Raw genomic sequence first — 12,930 nt, 5'->3', positions numbered from 1 at the left:
GATTCTCTCTTTTGGTTCTTTAATAGCTTTAGACTTTAGTATACACACAAGGAGATTGAAGGTGGTGGATGACACTCAAATGCCAGTAAGGACATGTCAGATTTTAAGCAAATTGCTTTTGTTCTTCTTCAAAAAGTGATTGGTCTCTTTGTCTCTCCTTTTTCTCGAATCTCACCGACCTTTAGCTTAAATAGCTCCTCTCAATCAACCTTACCCAAATTCCAATGTAAGACAAGATATATTAAGTTTGGTTCAATTGTCTGATTAGTACTATATATATATACAATATATTAATATGATCACAGGAAGGAAATAGCGGAAATTAGGATTTGTTTAATCTCTTCTTAATTCTCCAACAGGAAGGAAATAGCGGAAATTAGGAAGCTTAAACAACCTTCGCATTCAACGTATACTTGCTCTGTCTTTTGTTCATAAAATGCTATGTTTTCTGTTTCGGTTCAATTTTTTGTTTTCCCTTAAGTAACCCTTCACGTTAGGGTCTTTACACCACAAAACCAATAGGAATACGATTTGAAGTATTGTTATCTGACAAACAAGCAGATATACTAAGTAAGACTAAGTTATATAATTTAGTATTTAAAAAGTTTTGGTAATTTCTAAGTTATATAATTTTAAAAAAGTTTTGGTAATATCTCACTATATTTTAGTTACCCTGAGATCATTCTCGAGTTCACTGATTGGTTAACAGGTTAATATAAGATCAACAAGTTCAACAAAACTAATATTGGAATCGGTCTGCCAATGCAGTGTAGGACTATTGACTCAGTCCTAAGCTGCGAGCCTAGGCAAGAATGTAAAGAAGTAAAAGCTTGACTCAGCCCTATTGAACTCTTTGTTCTTTTTCCTCCAAAAAACGCTTCTTAATTATGTCGCGAGATCCTTGACGAACAAGAAAATCAAAATCTTCTCTTGCAAGATTTTGAAACGTACAATATTATATACCATTCTATAAACATCAGCTGAAGTAAGAAAGCGTTTGATTTATATCCTATCTAATTAAAGCGTGTTGATCATTCATCATATTTTTGTTTTGTTTTGTTTTTCTTTTGGTGATTTGTTTTGTTTTGTTTGGGTAACTGGTTTATTCATTGCCATATTTATTGTTGACTTTATTATCGATCGACGTCTACTGATCAACATCAGATTCTTTAGCTGAATCGACCGCACACGCCCAAACTTGACCAATAGGAAGAATAAGGAATGTATAAATTTGATAAGTAACTCTATAGTGTAAACATGCCGCAGAGAAAGAAAAAAATAACTAAAAGGATAACTCTTTAATGGCTTCTGTTTCGTCCTCGTCTTCTTTTTCTGATCGCCATAGTTATCATGTGTTCCCTAGCTTCTGCGGGGAAGATGTACGTAGAAACTTTCTAAGTCATTTACACAAGGAGCTGCAACATAATGGAATTGATGCATTTAAAGATGGTGGAATCAAGAGAAGTCGTTCCATATGGCCTGAGCTTAAACAAGCTATATGGGAATCAAAGATTTTCATTGTTGTTCTTTCCAAGAACTACGCTGGTTCGTGCTGGTGCTTAGACGAATTGGTCGAGATCATGGAGTGCAGGGAAGTTGTTGGGAAGACATTGGTGCCGATTTTCTATGATGTGGATCCATCTAGTGTAAGAAAACAGACTGGAGATTTTGGAAAGGCTTTTGACAAGATTTGTGATGTGAGAACAGAGGAAGAGAGGCAGAGATGGAGGCAAGCTTTGACGAATGTTGGTAATATTGCCGGCGAGTGCTCTTCGAAATGGTTAGTAGTTTCACTAATATTCAAACGTTTTTATGAAGGTTTTAAATTGAATCATGTGTATTCGTTCGTTTGTTTCAATTGTTGCAGGGACAATGACGCCAAAATGATTGAAAAGATCGTTGCTTATGTTTCTGAAGAGCTATTTTGCTTCACTTCTTCGACGGATTTCGAAGATTTACTTGGATTGGAAGCTCATGTTGCAAATTTGAAATCAATGTTAGGTCTAGAGTCTAATGAAGTGAAGATGATAGGTGTTTGGGGTCCTGCTGGAATAGGGAAGACCACTATCACGAGGATTTTATACAATCAACTTTCTTCATCTAATGATGACGACTTTCAATTGTTCATTTTCATGGAGAATGTTAAGGGAAGCTATAGGAGAAAGGAAATCGATGGTTATAGCATGAAGTTGCATTTACGAGAAAGGTTTCTCTCTGAAATTACCACCCAAAGAAAGATAAAGGTAAGCCATTTAGGTGTAGCACAAGAAAGGCTAAAGAATCAGAAAGCTCTTATTGTTCTTGATGATGTTGATGAACTGGAACAACTACGTGCCTTGGCAGATCAAACTCAATGGGTTGGTAATGGAACCAGAATTTTAGTTACTACAGAAGATAGACAGCTTTTGAAGGCTCATGGGATTACTCATGTATATGAAGTGGATTATCCATCTAGAGATGAAGCCTTAAAGATCTTGTGTCAATGTGCTTTCGGAAAAAACTCGGCACCAGAAGGATACAATGATCTAGCTGTTGAAGTTGTGGAACTTGCAGGATATCTTCCTTTAGGTCTCAGCGTTTTAGGTGCATCTTTGCGAGGGATGAGTAAGAAAGAGTGGATAAACGCTCTACCGCGACTTAGAACTAGTTTGAATGGGAAAATAGAGAAACTACTAAGAGTATGTTATGAAGGGTTAGATGAGAAAGATAAGGCTATCTTTCTTCATATCGCGTGCTTATTCAATGGCAAGAATGTTGATCGTGTGAAGCTGTTGCTTGCTAAGAGTGCATTGGATGTAGAATTTGGACTTAAAGTTCTTGTTGACAGATCTCTTATACACATAGATGCTGATGGATATATAGTCATGCATTGTTTGCTACAACAATTGGGTAAAGAAATCACTCGGGGACAGTGTCTCGACGAGCCCGGGAAACGTAAGTTTCTAGTTGATTCTTTGGAGATTTCAGATGTTCTTGCAGATGAAACCGTAAGCTTTTTGAGACATGCTTTCCATCCAAGTCCTACTCATCACAAAATCCACTTTTAGCTAACTAATTGCCTTCTTTCTTAATTGTGGTACATTTGCAGGGTACAGAAACTGTTTTAGGAATATCATTAGATATGTCTGAAATTGAAGATCAAGTGTATGTAAGTGAAAAAGCCTTTGAGAAAATGCCTAATCTCCAATTCTTGTGGCTATACAAGAATTTCCCAGATGAAGCAGTCAAGTTGTACTTACCTCACGGTTTGGATTATCTACCACGTAAACTTAGATTACTACATTGGGATTCGTATCCGAAAAAATGTTTGCCTTCTAAGTTTCGACCCGAATTTCTTGTGGAACTTACTATGAGAGATAGCAAGCTGGAGAAGCTCTGGGAAGGTATTCAGGTAGCTTCTTATTATATATCTTAATTCTTGGTCTCCTCTTATAAAATGCCTTTCTATTTATACATATTGTTTTGCTATCTATGTTCTCAGCCACTGAAAAGCCTCAAGCGTATGGATCTGAGTGCATCCACAAAGATTAAAGATATTCCAAACCTATCAAGAGCAACAAATCTGGAGAAGTTGTATCTTAGGTTCTGCAAAAATTTGGTCATAGTTCCTTCGTCTTGTCTACAGAATCTTCATAAGCTCAAAGTCTTGGACATGTCTTGTTGCATAAAACTGAAGAGTCTGCCAGACAACATCAACTTGAAATCCCTCAGTGTCCTTAATATGAGAGGATGCTCGAAGCTGAATAACTTTCCTTTGATTTCAACGCAGATTCAGTTCATGTCTCTAGGCGAAACTGCGATAGAGAAAGTGCCTTCAGTAATCAAGTTATGTTCTCGGCTTGTCTCATTGGAGATGGCGGGATGTAAGAACCTTAAAACATTACCATATTTGCCTGCAAGTATAGAGATCGTGGACATATAAGACAGGAGTGGAACTACTATACATCGAGCATCTTCATATACCATACATTACTGAACATATGTATCATACCGTACGTTTGTGTAATTGAAAAAGTCATATTTTCAGTCAATAGATTGACCAGAAGCAGAGGTTTTACGAAGGAAATCTTTTTTTTTTTTTTTAAGCAACCGATAGAGACAGAGAAGAAGAGAGAAATCGAAGCAAATGATCTCCTCCACGTAGACTGACACATGGCAGCACATAATTCACTACTCACTAGTTTGACTCTTTTGGAGAAGTTGGAAGGTGGCTAGAAACATTATTGGCCATATTCTTCGAGTTCTATTTAGGGTTTCTAATTATTTTCTCGATTTTCTTTATTGGTTTTGGCTTCTTCAACGATTTAGGTTCCGTTGATTTATGTTTAGGTACCAGCAAACATAATACAGTAACAGCAAACACCGCCGGAGGTGCTAATAATTAAGCTCCTGTTTTCAAGCCATTGTTTTTTTCCCCTTTTTGTAAGGGTTTTACTAATATATTTAAAGATTTTTCTAAACTCAAGGTCTATATTCATGAATTTTTACTTTCTTTCTTACAATATAAAGTTAAAAAGTTGAAAGTAAACTTCAACCATGGGATATATATACCCTTGTAGTCCACCTATAAGTTAGAACGTTAGACCTTTATTTCAGAAGAACATGAACAACATTGAAGAAAAAACATTCAATTTGTTAAATAGGAACTTTGCAATGAACCTGAAAACAAAACACCACTTGTAAGACTTAAGCAATTGTTTTAAAGAATATTAAACCCATATCAAATGTTGGATGTGAACTTAGGAGAAATAGTCCTGCTTTGTTTGTTAGCATTGAATCTCACAATTAATTTAACTGACGTGGTCTTCTAAGCAAATGCATGTTCACTTATTGGATGCACATTTTGTCTTTTCAAGACAAGTCTTGAGAAGCAAATGGCCTAGCGAAGCAAGCTTGCTTGACTCATTGCATTTACTGTCACTTATTGGAGCCAACTTCACTTACAAAATGAAATGAAGATCTTATCTGAATTATCGTGTCAAGTCTCTGACTAGTCAAAGTGAACATGTGCCCTCCCTTTGCGAACGGAGATCTTGATAAAGTAATAAGATTATGTATTTGGATCTATGGCTAATTAACAGATACTTTTAATCAAATTTTATCCATTGGTTGCTATATCTAGTTGCACTAAATCATCTTTTATTGACGACACATCAACAAAGTTTTCTTTTTGTCTTCTGCCATATTATGTAGGTTGATGATATGCTGAATGCATTTTCTAATAGTAATTAGAGATATTCTTTCATTCAACAGACTTTCACAATTTGACATTTTAAATTATTAAGTATGATGTGGATCTAGATCTGATATGTAAAAAAACAAAATAGTGATAATACCAACGGAGATGCAATATTGCAATGTATGAAATTGTATATCTTGAGTAATTCTTAAAGTGTATATATATTGGGTGGTCTTCAATTTGTAGAAACATACATCAAACCTAAAGCAGAAAAGAAATGGAAGAGCCTAAGAATATACATCCTGCTGCTTTATATACAAAAGGATGTCGTTTGGCTCATCCGACTCATCCTCACACCCTTTCCCCTAAACTCAGCAAAAACACTAAGTCCAATTGCTTTACATGCGGGAAGCAAGTATCCACTTCTTCTCGGGGTTTCCATTACCACTGCACCATCTGCGATGTGGATTTCCACGAAGAATGTGTTAATATTCCTAGAAAAATATTACATCCTTTTCACCTCCAACATCCTCTCTTTTTAACCTATGGAAAGCATGACAATATCATCGACGGCAGCAATATGAGCGAACAAGGCCCTTATGAAGACCAAGGCACATCGGATCCTGGTAAGTCTGGATGGGGTAACATATTTGATAACTGCACTTGGTGTGGGAAATACATACCAACACCAAGTTCACATCCAAGAATGACAGTTTTCTATCGGTGTTCTATTTGTAACTTTTGTTTGGATACTATGTGCACACAAACCAAACCCCCTCTTACTATTGAAAACCCAAAAGGCCATCACCATTCACTCGTCCTTTTCCCTCGTCCACTCTTAGTTCCTTGTGATGCTTGTGGTTTGGTCAATGCGTCGGAAGCAAGTTATGCTTGTTTCCAATGTAATTATGTGGTACATCAATATTGTGTTGATTTACCACGCGTCATAAAGATCACACGTCATCCTCATCGTCTCTCTTTTTCTCCTTACCTTCCACCCCCAAATTCGTTATGCCGGGTCTGCTACAAGACAGTTGACATTAAATATGGTCAATATTCTTGTAAAGACGAGGATTGCTCTTACGTACTTCATACCAAATGTGCAACACATGTAATGGTATGGGATGGAAAAGAACTCGAATGGGAACCCGAAGAACCTGGTGTAATTGAAGATATTGCACCATTCAAGAATGTAGGTGATGGTTTGATAGAACATTTTAGTCATGAACATCATCTAAAGCTGGAGAAGTATGATAGTGTACGAGACGCAAGGAAGCAGTGCGAGGCGTGTGTCCTTCCTATCCACTTGCATGATTTCTACAAATGTATGCAATGTGACTTTTTTCTCCACGTAGTGTGTGCTTGTCTACCTAAGAAAGTGGATCATGCATTGCATAATCATTCTATCATCCTCGACCCATCTCCTCTACCCACTGATGGTAATCTGCAATGTTCAGCTTGTTCTCGAACGTCCACTGGTTTCAAGTATAAGTGCGCTGAAAAGAACTGCAAGATTCATTGGTTTAAGATAGATGTCCCTTGCTTTTTAGTTCCTGAGTATAGCATTGACAAAGTCCATGAACATCCTCTATTCATCGCTCCATTCAATTACGACTATGAACCTTTTCGCTGCAATGGTTGTAAGAGAGGTCTTACCAAGAATCGTCTACAATGTAGTACTCTTTGCGAGTACTCTATTTGTTATGAATGCGCTACGATTCCAAGTGAGTTACACTATAAATACGATAAACATCCTCTCACTCTTTGCTATGGAGAAGACACGGACGACAAGTATTGGTGTGAAGAATGCGAAAAGGAAGTGAATACGTCAGAATGGTTCTACACGTGCAACGAATGTTGCACCACTATTCATCGGAATTGCTTATTCGGATTCCACGTTTATCTGAAGCCTGGTAACACTTTCAAATATCATAATCGAAGAATGGTGGAAGTTCTTGACAACAAGAGCAGCACCCGACCGGTTTGCAGCCGTTGTGAGGATCGCTGTCAGGGTTCCATTTACTTCAAAGTCGATGTGAGGAATGTTTGTGCTTCGTGTCTTTTAAAATGTTTATAGAAAATTAGTTTCCTTTTTTTTGTTGAGCTCGTTTACCAGTGAATTCGACCAAGTTGTTCTTGAGTTTTCTTCAATTCCCGCATTTGCTTATGTGTTTGTTTAATTCCCTCTGTATTGGCGATTCTCATTGTGAGCATAAATGTTTGTTTAGCTTTGTAGAAGTTCTTTAGATTATGATTAATAAAAGATCCGGAATAATCTAATCAGCTTAAATTATATGTTTGGTCGAATAAATGAAACATAAAAACATTAGAAACCAAAACGACAAAAATAAGTATATTTATGTGTAAGCTTACATTTCGATTGTTCCGACTGGAATACTCTATAGTCCATTATTTAACCAGCCACGTAAAACTGGTTGTTTTAGATTTTTTTTTTTATTAATTAAAACTCTCTTCTTACAAGATTATATCTTCTTCTTTTTTTTTTTTTGAAAATAATGTTAAATTAGATTACAAGATTAAACCTTGTCACTAATGAAAATCTAATTACAGGAGTAACAGGATCGACAAGATATACAAAGTGGCTTACCCATCAAGCGAAGAGGCTCAACAAATCTTCTCATACTCTGCGTTTGGGAAAAGCTCTCCACCAAGAGGTTACGTGAAGCATGCCACTGAAGTAGCTAAGCTTGTTGCTCCTTTTCCACTTGGTCTCAAGGTTTTAGGTTCGGCTTTACGTGGGAAGAGCAAAGAGGAGTGGTTAATGACACCAGCTAAACTCGAAACCTATATTGACTACAAAGAAATTTATAAAGCAATTAGATTTGCATATGATGGTTTATCTGAGAAACACAAAACTTCATTTAATCTCTGTTAACAGAAAATATAAGCTTTGGTGTGAACGTGAAAGACACAATATTCTCGCTTTCGGAGAAGGGCTGGGACGTGGAGAAAGGGATACAAACCCTAGCTGATATGGGTCTCATCTCTATATCTAGGGAAAGAGGAATCATCATGCATTGTTTGGTACGCTTAATGTCTACAAACCCTAGCTGTTCTATTTTCTATCTTGTGGACACAAACATATGTTGTGTTTGGTTCCTACATTTGTATTTAGAGAATTTGCCCAACCAAACATTTCTCACCATAAGGAAAAAAAAGAAAACGTAATGGCCAAAATTTTGGCATCTTGGATTTTAGGCCCAATAACTTGGCGGGCTTTGCTTCTCCATCTTCGTTATAATTTTTTGAAAATTCAACAAAAGAAAAACCCTAATTTTTCTGCAAATTCTTTTCGTCGAACCTAAAAAAAAAACACTCCTTTCCGGTTTCGTTTCCTACTTCCTCTAATCACATCGAGCGAGAGCAAACAAGAACAAGATTTCGAATCAATTCTCGTCTTTCAAGTATTGCTCCATCTTTCTATTTGGATTCTGTCGATTTTTTGCTTTGCTTCATTCTACATTGGGTCTGCTGATGATTATTTCGATTTCTAAGTGGCGTTTTCAATTTAATCACGTCTTTATTTTTGTGCAATTATAGATTCTGAAACTTACATTGTCGGCGTAGTTTCATTGTTTGGTTGAATTACGGTGAATGCTTAAGTTTTTCAGTTTTAATAAAACTAGGGTTTAGCTATACAACTTCAATTATTTTCTGTTGAATTCGTGGTCATTGTTATAGAGACCTGTAACTTATTAAGCTGAAAGCTAAAGTTCTAATTTTTATCCTTCTTTAGGTGTTGGCAGAGAATCTATTGGGTCAGATAACATGGGTAAGCTGATTTTTGTCTTAGTAGTGCTTAGCTCTATGTATGTTGGAGCTAGGATTTTAAAGAGTCTCCTTTTATTTGTTTTTGATGATCGCCAGGGAGCTCTCGTCATGAAAAGCGAAAAGAGGCTCGCTTGCAGAAGAACCAGAAAAAACATGAATCTTGGCTTCAGCGTCATGTAGGAGGCAATCTTTGTTTTATTAATAAGGTTTAGTTTTCTTGTTGAATTGTTTGTTGATGGGTAATGTTGGTTTTTGCTGGATCTCAGAAGTCGGAAAAGGAGAAACGAGTATCATCATCTGCTTCAGCTCAGAAGTCTGGTGATGTGATCAAGTCTGAAGATTTTCGCCAGATAAGTGATAGTGTAACTGAACATATGGAATCAAGTAGTCCTAGTGGAAACAAAGACCATGGAAAGTCTTTTATACCTAAGAAAGAAGAGGTTAGAGTCAAATCAAAGGAGAAGAAGATGCAAAAAGTAGAGAGAATAAAGGATCTGAATAGACCAAGGAAGAAGACGAATTTTGAAGAGTTTCTTGAAATGGATACACCAACTGTAATATCTGGAGACCAGGATGCTGAACTTGAGAGGAGGCTCGCAAAGAAGCTCAAGATAAAGAAAGGAAAACTAAGGGGCATGGATGATGGATTGAATGATTTGTTCGAAGGACTTCCATCTGTACTTGATTCGATGGGATCTGAACTCGGTGATTCCCGAAAGAAACGTAAGAAAAAGAGATCAGAAGAAAAACAGGACCATGAGGATGTCGATGAGCTAGCAAATGAAGATTTGGAGCATGAAGAATCTGAATTTTCTGACGAGGAAAGCGAAGAAGAGCCTGTAGGAAAAAGAGACCGTAAAAGGCATAAGAAGAAGAAGAAGTCTGTAGATGAAGAACTAGAAAGTGATCTGATGAATATCACAGATGATGGTGAGTCAGAGACTGTTAATTATCACGATTCACCGTCAAGCTTGGAGAAAGTAGATACTCCTTTGCATGAGCGTAAGCCAGAGAGCAGCAGCAAGTATGTTGCTCCTCATTTGAGATCTCAGGCCAAAAGTGAATCTGAAGAACTCACTAAAATGCGTACACGGATAAAAGGTATAGCTAACAAAAGTTATTTATCCTCTGTGTATTTCTAATTCTGTAGGCTTATTTTGGTATGCTTGGTTTGTGTTACAGGTCTTCTCAATAAGATGGCAGAATCCAATGTAGAAACAATAACTGCAGAACTTGCCACAATCTATCGTGTAAGCTCAAATATCTTGAGATTATTATAATCATCCTAGATTTCATTCTTAAAGTTGCTTCAACTCCATTTTGTTATTGTTTACATGTTACTTTTACATCTTGTAACCCTGTAACATTTGTTAATGCAGTCTGTTGCGAGAAGTGTGTCCTCTCAGATTTTCTGTGAAGAGGTTTTGACAACTTATGCGAGAGGCAATGAACAGTTAAGATCTGTACAACTTTCTGATTGTCCGCTCATGTTAATGCTAGCCCTATAGTCATGTGTGGAACTACATGACTACATTGACGCCCTTATTAGTCAATATATTGCTGAACATTATTTTTTCCTTGTAAAGGTACGCTGTATTTGCTTCTTTCATAGCCGGCATGGCGTGTCTAGTTGGAATGGATTTTAGTGCAAAGCTAATTGCATCACTTGCTAAATCTTTCGAGGTATGTCCCTGAGTTTTTCCTACATGAATTGTAAGCTAAATTCTCGAGAAGATCCAGTTATGTCCTTAAGATTTTGTTGTCTATAGTATCTTTTCACCACCTTGCTTGAAATAGTGCACTACTAACAAGTCCTTAATTTATTTTCAGGATGAATATCAGAAGGAAGACAGTCTCTCTTTAAATGGGATTTCTCTTTTGCTTTCTTATCTTTGCATATTGGGAGTTTGCTCCAGGTAAGATAATCTGCAGCTACATATTTGTTCATTTTGGTCTAGAGCAAGTTTAGTTATTCCTCACTGTCTTGAAATTTCTAGAACTGAACCAAGAACGCTGTTTAATTATCAGGTTGTTAGACCGATAATCCCAACACACATTTTAATCAGAATCTTGTGGAAATGGATTCTCTTGACCTTTTACAGATATTGAGTGATTGTCATGTATTATGGATTTTAGTTTTTCCTACAGCGATATGTTTAATATGTTTTTACTCATCACCCAACCCAATCACTAGTCCGCTCACGTAACAGAAACAAAAATGATATTTTTCTGTTATTTTCTTTGGATGAAATATGAATCTCTCTATATTTGTTTTGCAGTGATCTTATATATGATTTCTTAATGACATTGGGGAAACGGCTGACTAAAGTTGATGCTTTCACTATCACCACTGTTTTAGATTGTAAGTTTTATTATTATCATTATTATCTTTCGATAGCTGCTTTAGGTGTTTTGAGATGTTTATGTTCCGTCTCTCAGTTCTTGATAATGCTCTGAATAGGCTGTGGAATGAAAATAAGAAGTGATGATCCTCTGGCTATGAAAACATTCATCATCAGCATCCAGAACAAGGCAAATGAATTGAAAACCTCCTCCGATGGCCAGACACAAATGAATAACATGATGGTATGAATTCTATGAAAAATTGTCTTCGGGAAGAAAATGTTATACTATGATTTTTTTAAAGTTGTTTGTTCAATGAATTTGCAGATGGAAAAGATGCTTGAAACCATTTCCGCAATAAAGAACAACAAGTTGAGAGCCAAAGAGGATTCCGTCCAGAACACAAGGGTAAAGAAGTGGCTTCAAAAGGTAATATTTTAGCGCTCTATTCCTCGAAATGTTATAAAATGGATTCCATCATGACAATTATAAACATGTATGCTTCTGCTTATTAGGTGGCTTTTGGATTAGTAAGTTTTGACTAAAATGCATTTGTTTTTGTCCGTTTTTTTTATAATTTACCCAGTTGAGAGTAGAAGAAGTGTTATTAAGAGGGCTTACATGGAGCAAGCTGCTTGACCCCGAGAAGAAGGGTCAGTGGTGGCTTTCTGGCGATTTGGTGGTTGACTCAAACACCGCTGAAGATATAGCAGAAACAATGGATGCAGAGGTTGTTGAGGCCCAAAAAATGTTAAAGCTAGCTGAGGCACAGAGGATGAATACAGATTCCAGAAAAGCAATATTTTGTGTGATCATGAGTAGTGAGGACTACATCGATGCATTCGAGAAACTTCTTAGATTGGATTTGCCAGGAAAACAGGACAGAGAGATCATGAGGGTTCTAGTTGAATGCTGTTTACAGGAGAAAGCATTCAACAAGTTCTACACAGTCCTTGCTTCAAAGTTGTGCGAGCACGACAAAAATCATAAGTTTACACTGCAGGTACGTTTTTACTATCTAATAGAACCGAAGCCATGGTTATGTAACCATTCTTTTTTCTCTTATCATCTCTTGTGTTTTTTTTCCTGCAGTATTGCATTTGGGACCATTTTAAAGAACTAGAGTCGATGTCACTTCAGAGATCGATGCATCTGGCGAAATTCGTGGCAGAGATTATTGTAACCTTCAATCTTTCTCTTGCTGTTCTCAAATCCGTTGACTTAGCAAATCCAGTGGAGTTAACTCCAAAACGAATCATGCACTTTCGAATGCTGTTCGAGGCCATCTTTGAGCACCCTGAGAATCTTGTGTGGAACTTGTTCACACGCATAGCCTTGAATCCGGAATATGAAGCTCTACGAGATGGCATCAAGTTCTTTGTGAAGGAATATGTTGTGAAAAATAACAAGGCAATCTATGGGAAATTCAGGAAAGCTAAAGAAGCACTTAACAATGCAGAAGGATTACTCATGTGATCCTGTTGTTGCCACCAACAATTTTGAAGTCTCTTTTTGTTGTACACACTATCTTCTAATTTAATTAAAGTTTCTACTTTGTAAGATTTTTATCATTCACCATCTTCAATAAAAATTTACTGAAAACGATCTTAAAAGGT

General features: G+C 36.7%; 4 protein-coding genes and 1 non-coding gene across 5 annotated transcripts; all 5 read left to right on the top strand.

Annotated features, from left to right (window-relative positions):
• Positions 1 to 4: 4 nt before the first annotated feature.
• Positions 5 to 463, top strand: AT5G02825. Its single transcript, NR_142631.1, has 2 exons — positions 5 to 85; positions 362 to 463. It is a non-coding gene; the product is annotated as an other RNA (non-coding RNA).
• Positions 464 to 1,170: 707 nt separating this feature from the next.
• AT5G17970 (Disease resistance protein (TIR-NBS-LRR class) family) lies at positions 1,171 to 3,922 on the top strand (the record flags this gene model as incomplete). The annotated part of the gene is made up of 4 exons (NM_121802.2): positions 1,171 to 1,780; positions 1,868 to 2,987; positions 3,089 to 3,391; positions 3,482 to 3,922. Exons 1-4 carry the CDS (start codon positions 1,302 to 1,304, stop codon positions 3,920 to 3,922), a joined length of 2,343 nt encoding a protein of 780 aa, NP_197298.1. The 5' UTR covers positions 1,171 to 1,301.
• A 1,534-nt stretch (positions 3,923 to 5,456) lies between these two features.
• Positions 5,457 to 7,293, top strand: AT5G17960 (Cysteine/Histidine-rich C1 domain family protein; the record flags this gene model as incomplete). The annotated part of the gene is made up of 1 exon (NM_121801.2): positions 5,457 to 7,293. One exon carries the CDS (start codon positions 5,457 to 5,459, stop codon positions 7,254 to 7,256), a length of 1,800 nt encoding a protein of 599 aa, NP_197297.1. The 3' UTR covers positions 7,257 to 7,293.
• Positions 7,294 to 7,961: 668 nt separating this feature from the next.
• AT5G17950 (disease resistance protein) lies at positions 7,962 to 8,368 on the top strand (the record flags this gene model as incomplete). The annotated part of the gene is made up of 2 exons (NM_121800.1): positions 7,962 to 8,034; positions 8,079 to 8,368. The coding sequence occupies 2 exons, from the start codon at positions 7,962 to 7,964 to the stop codon at positions 8,366 to 8,368; spliced, it is 363 nt and encodes a 120-aa protein (NP_197296.1).
• A 71-nt stretch (positions 8,369 to 8,439) lies between these two features.
• AT5G17930 (MIF4G domain-containing protein / MA3 domain-containing protein) lies at positions 8,440 to 12,927 on the top strand. The gene is made up of 13 exons (NM_121799.4): positions 8,440 to 8,604; positions 8,937 to 8,972; positions 9,068 to 9,147; positions 9,238 to 10,072; positions 10,154 to 10,221; positions 10,351 to 10,424; positions 10,558 to 10,654; positions 10,802 to 10,887; positions 11,251 to 11,333; positions 11,433 to 11,557; positions 11,642 to 11,743; positions 11,901 to 12,317; positions 12,407 to 12,927. Exons 2-13 carry the CDS (start codon positions 8,969 to 8,971, stop codon positions 12,788 to 12,790), a joined length of 2,355 nt encoding a protein of 784 aa, NP_197295.2. The 5' UTR covers positions 8,440 to 8,604; positions 8,937 to 8,968; the 3' UTR covers positions 12,791 to 12,927.
• The last annotated feature ends 3 nt before the right edge of the window (positions 12,928 to 12,930 follow it).

The sequence above is a fragment of the Arabidopsis thaliana genome, chromosome 5 (genome assembly GCF_000001735.4).
Source record: "Arabidopsis thaliana chromosome 5, partial sequence".
In the NCBI taxonomy this organism is placed as follows: domain Eukaryota; kingdom Viridiplantae; phylum Streptophyta; class Magnoliopsida; order Brassicales; family Brassicaceae; genus Arabidopsis; species Arabidopsis thaliana.
Note: the sequence above shows the minus strand (reverse complement) of the source record. Positions and strands in the feature narration are given on the sequence as shown.

Excerpts from the sequence above, each read along its gene's own strand:
- AT5G17930 (NM_121799.4), top strand. Across the intron at positions 10,655-10,801 it reads CACTTGCTAAATCTTTCGAG|GATGAATATCAGAAGGAAGA; the intron begins GTATGTCCCTGA and ends ATTTATTTTCAG. Across the intron at positions 11,744-11,900 it reads TAAAGAAGTGGCTTCAAAAG|TTGAGAGTAGAAGAAGTGTT; the intron begins GTAATATTTTAG and ends TAATTTACCCAG.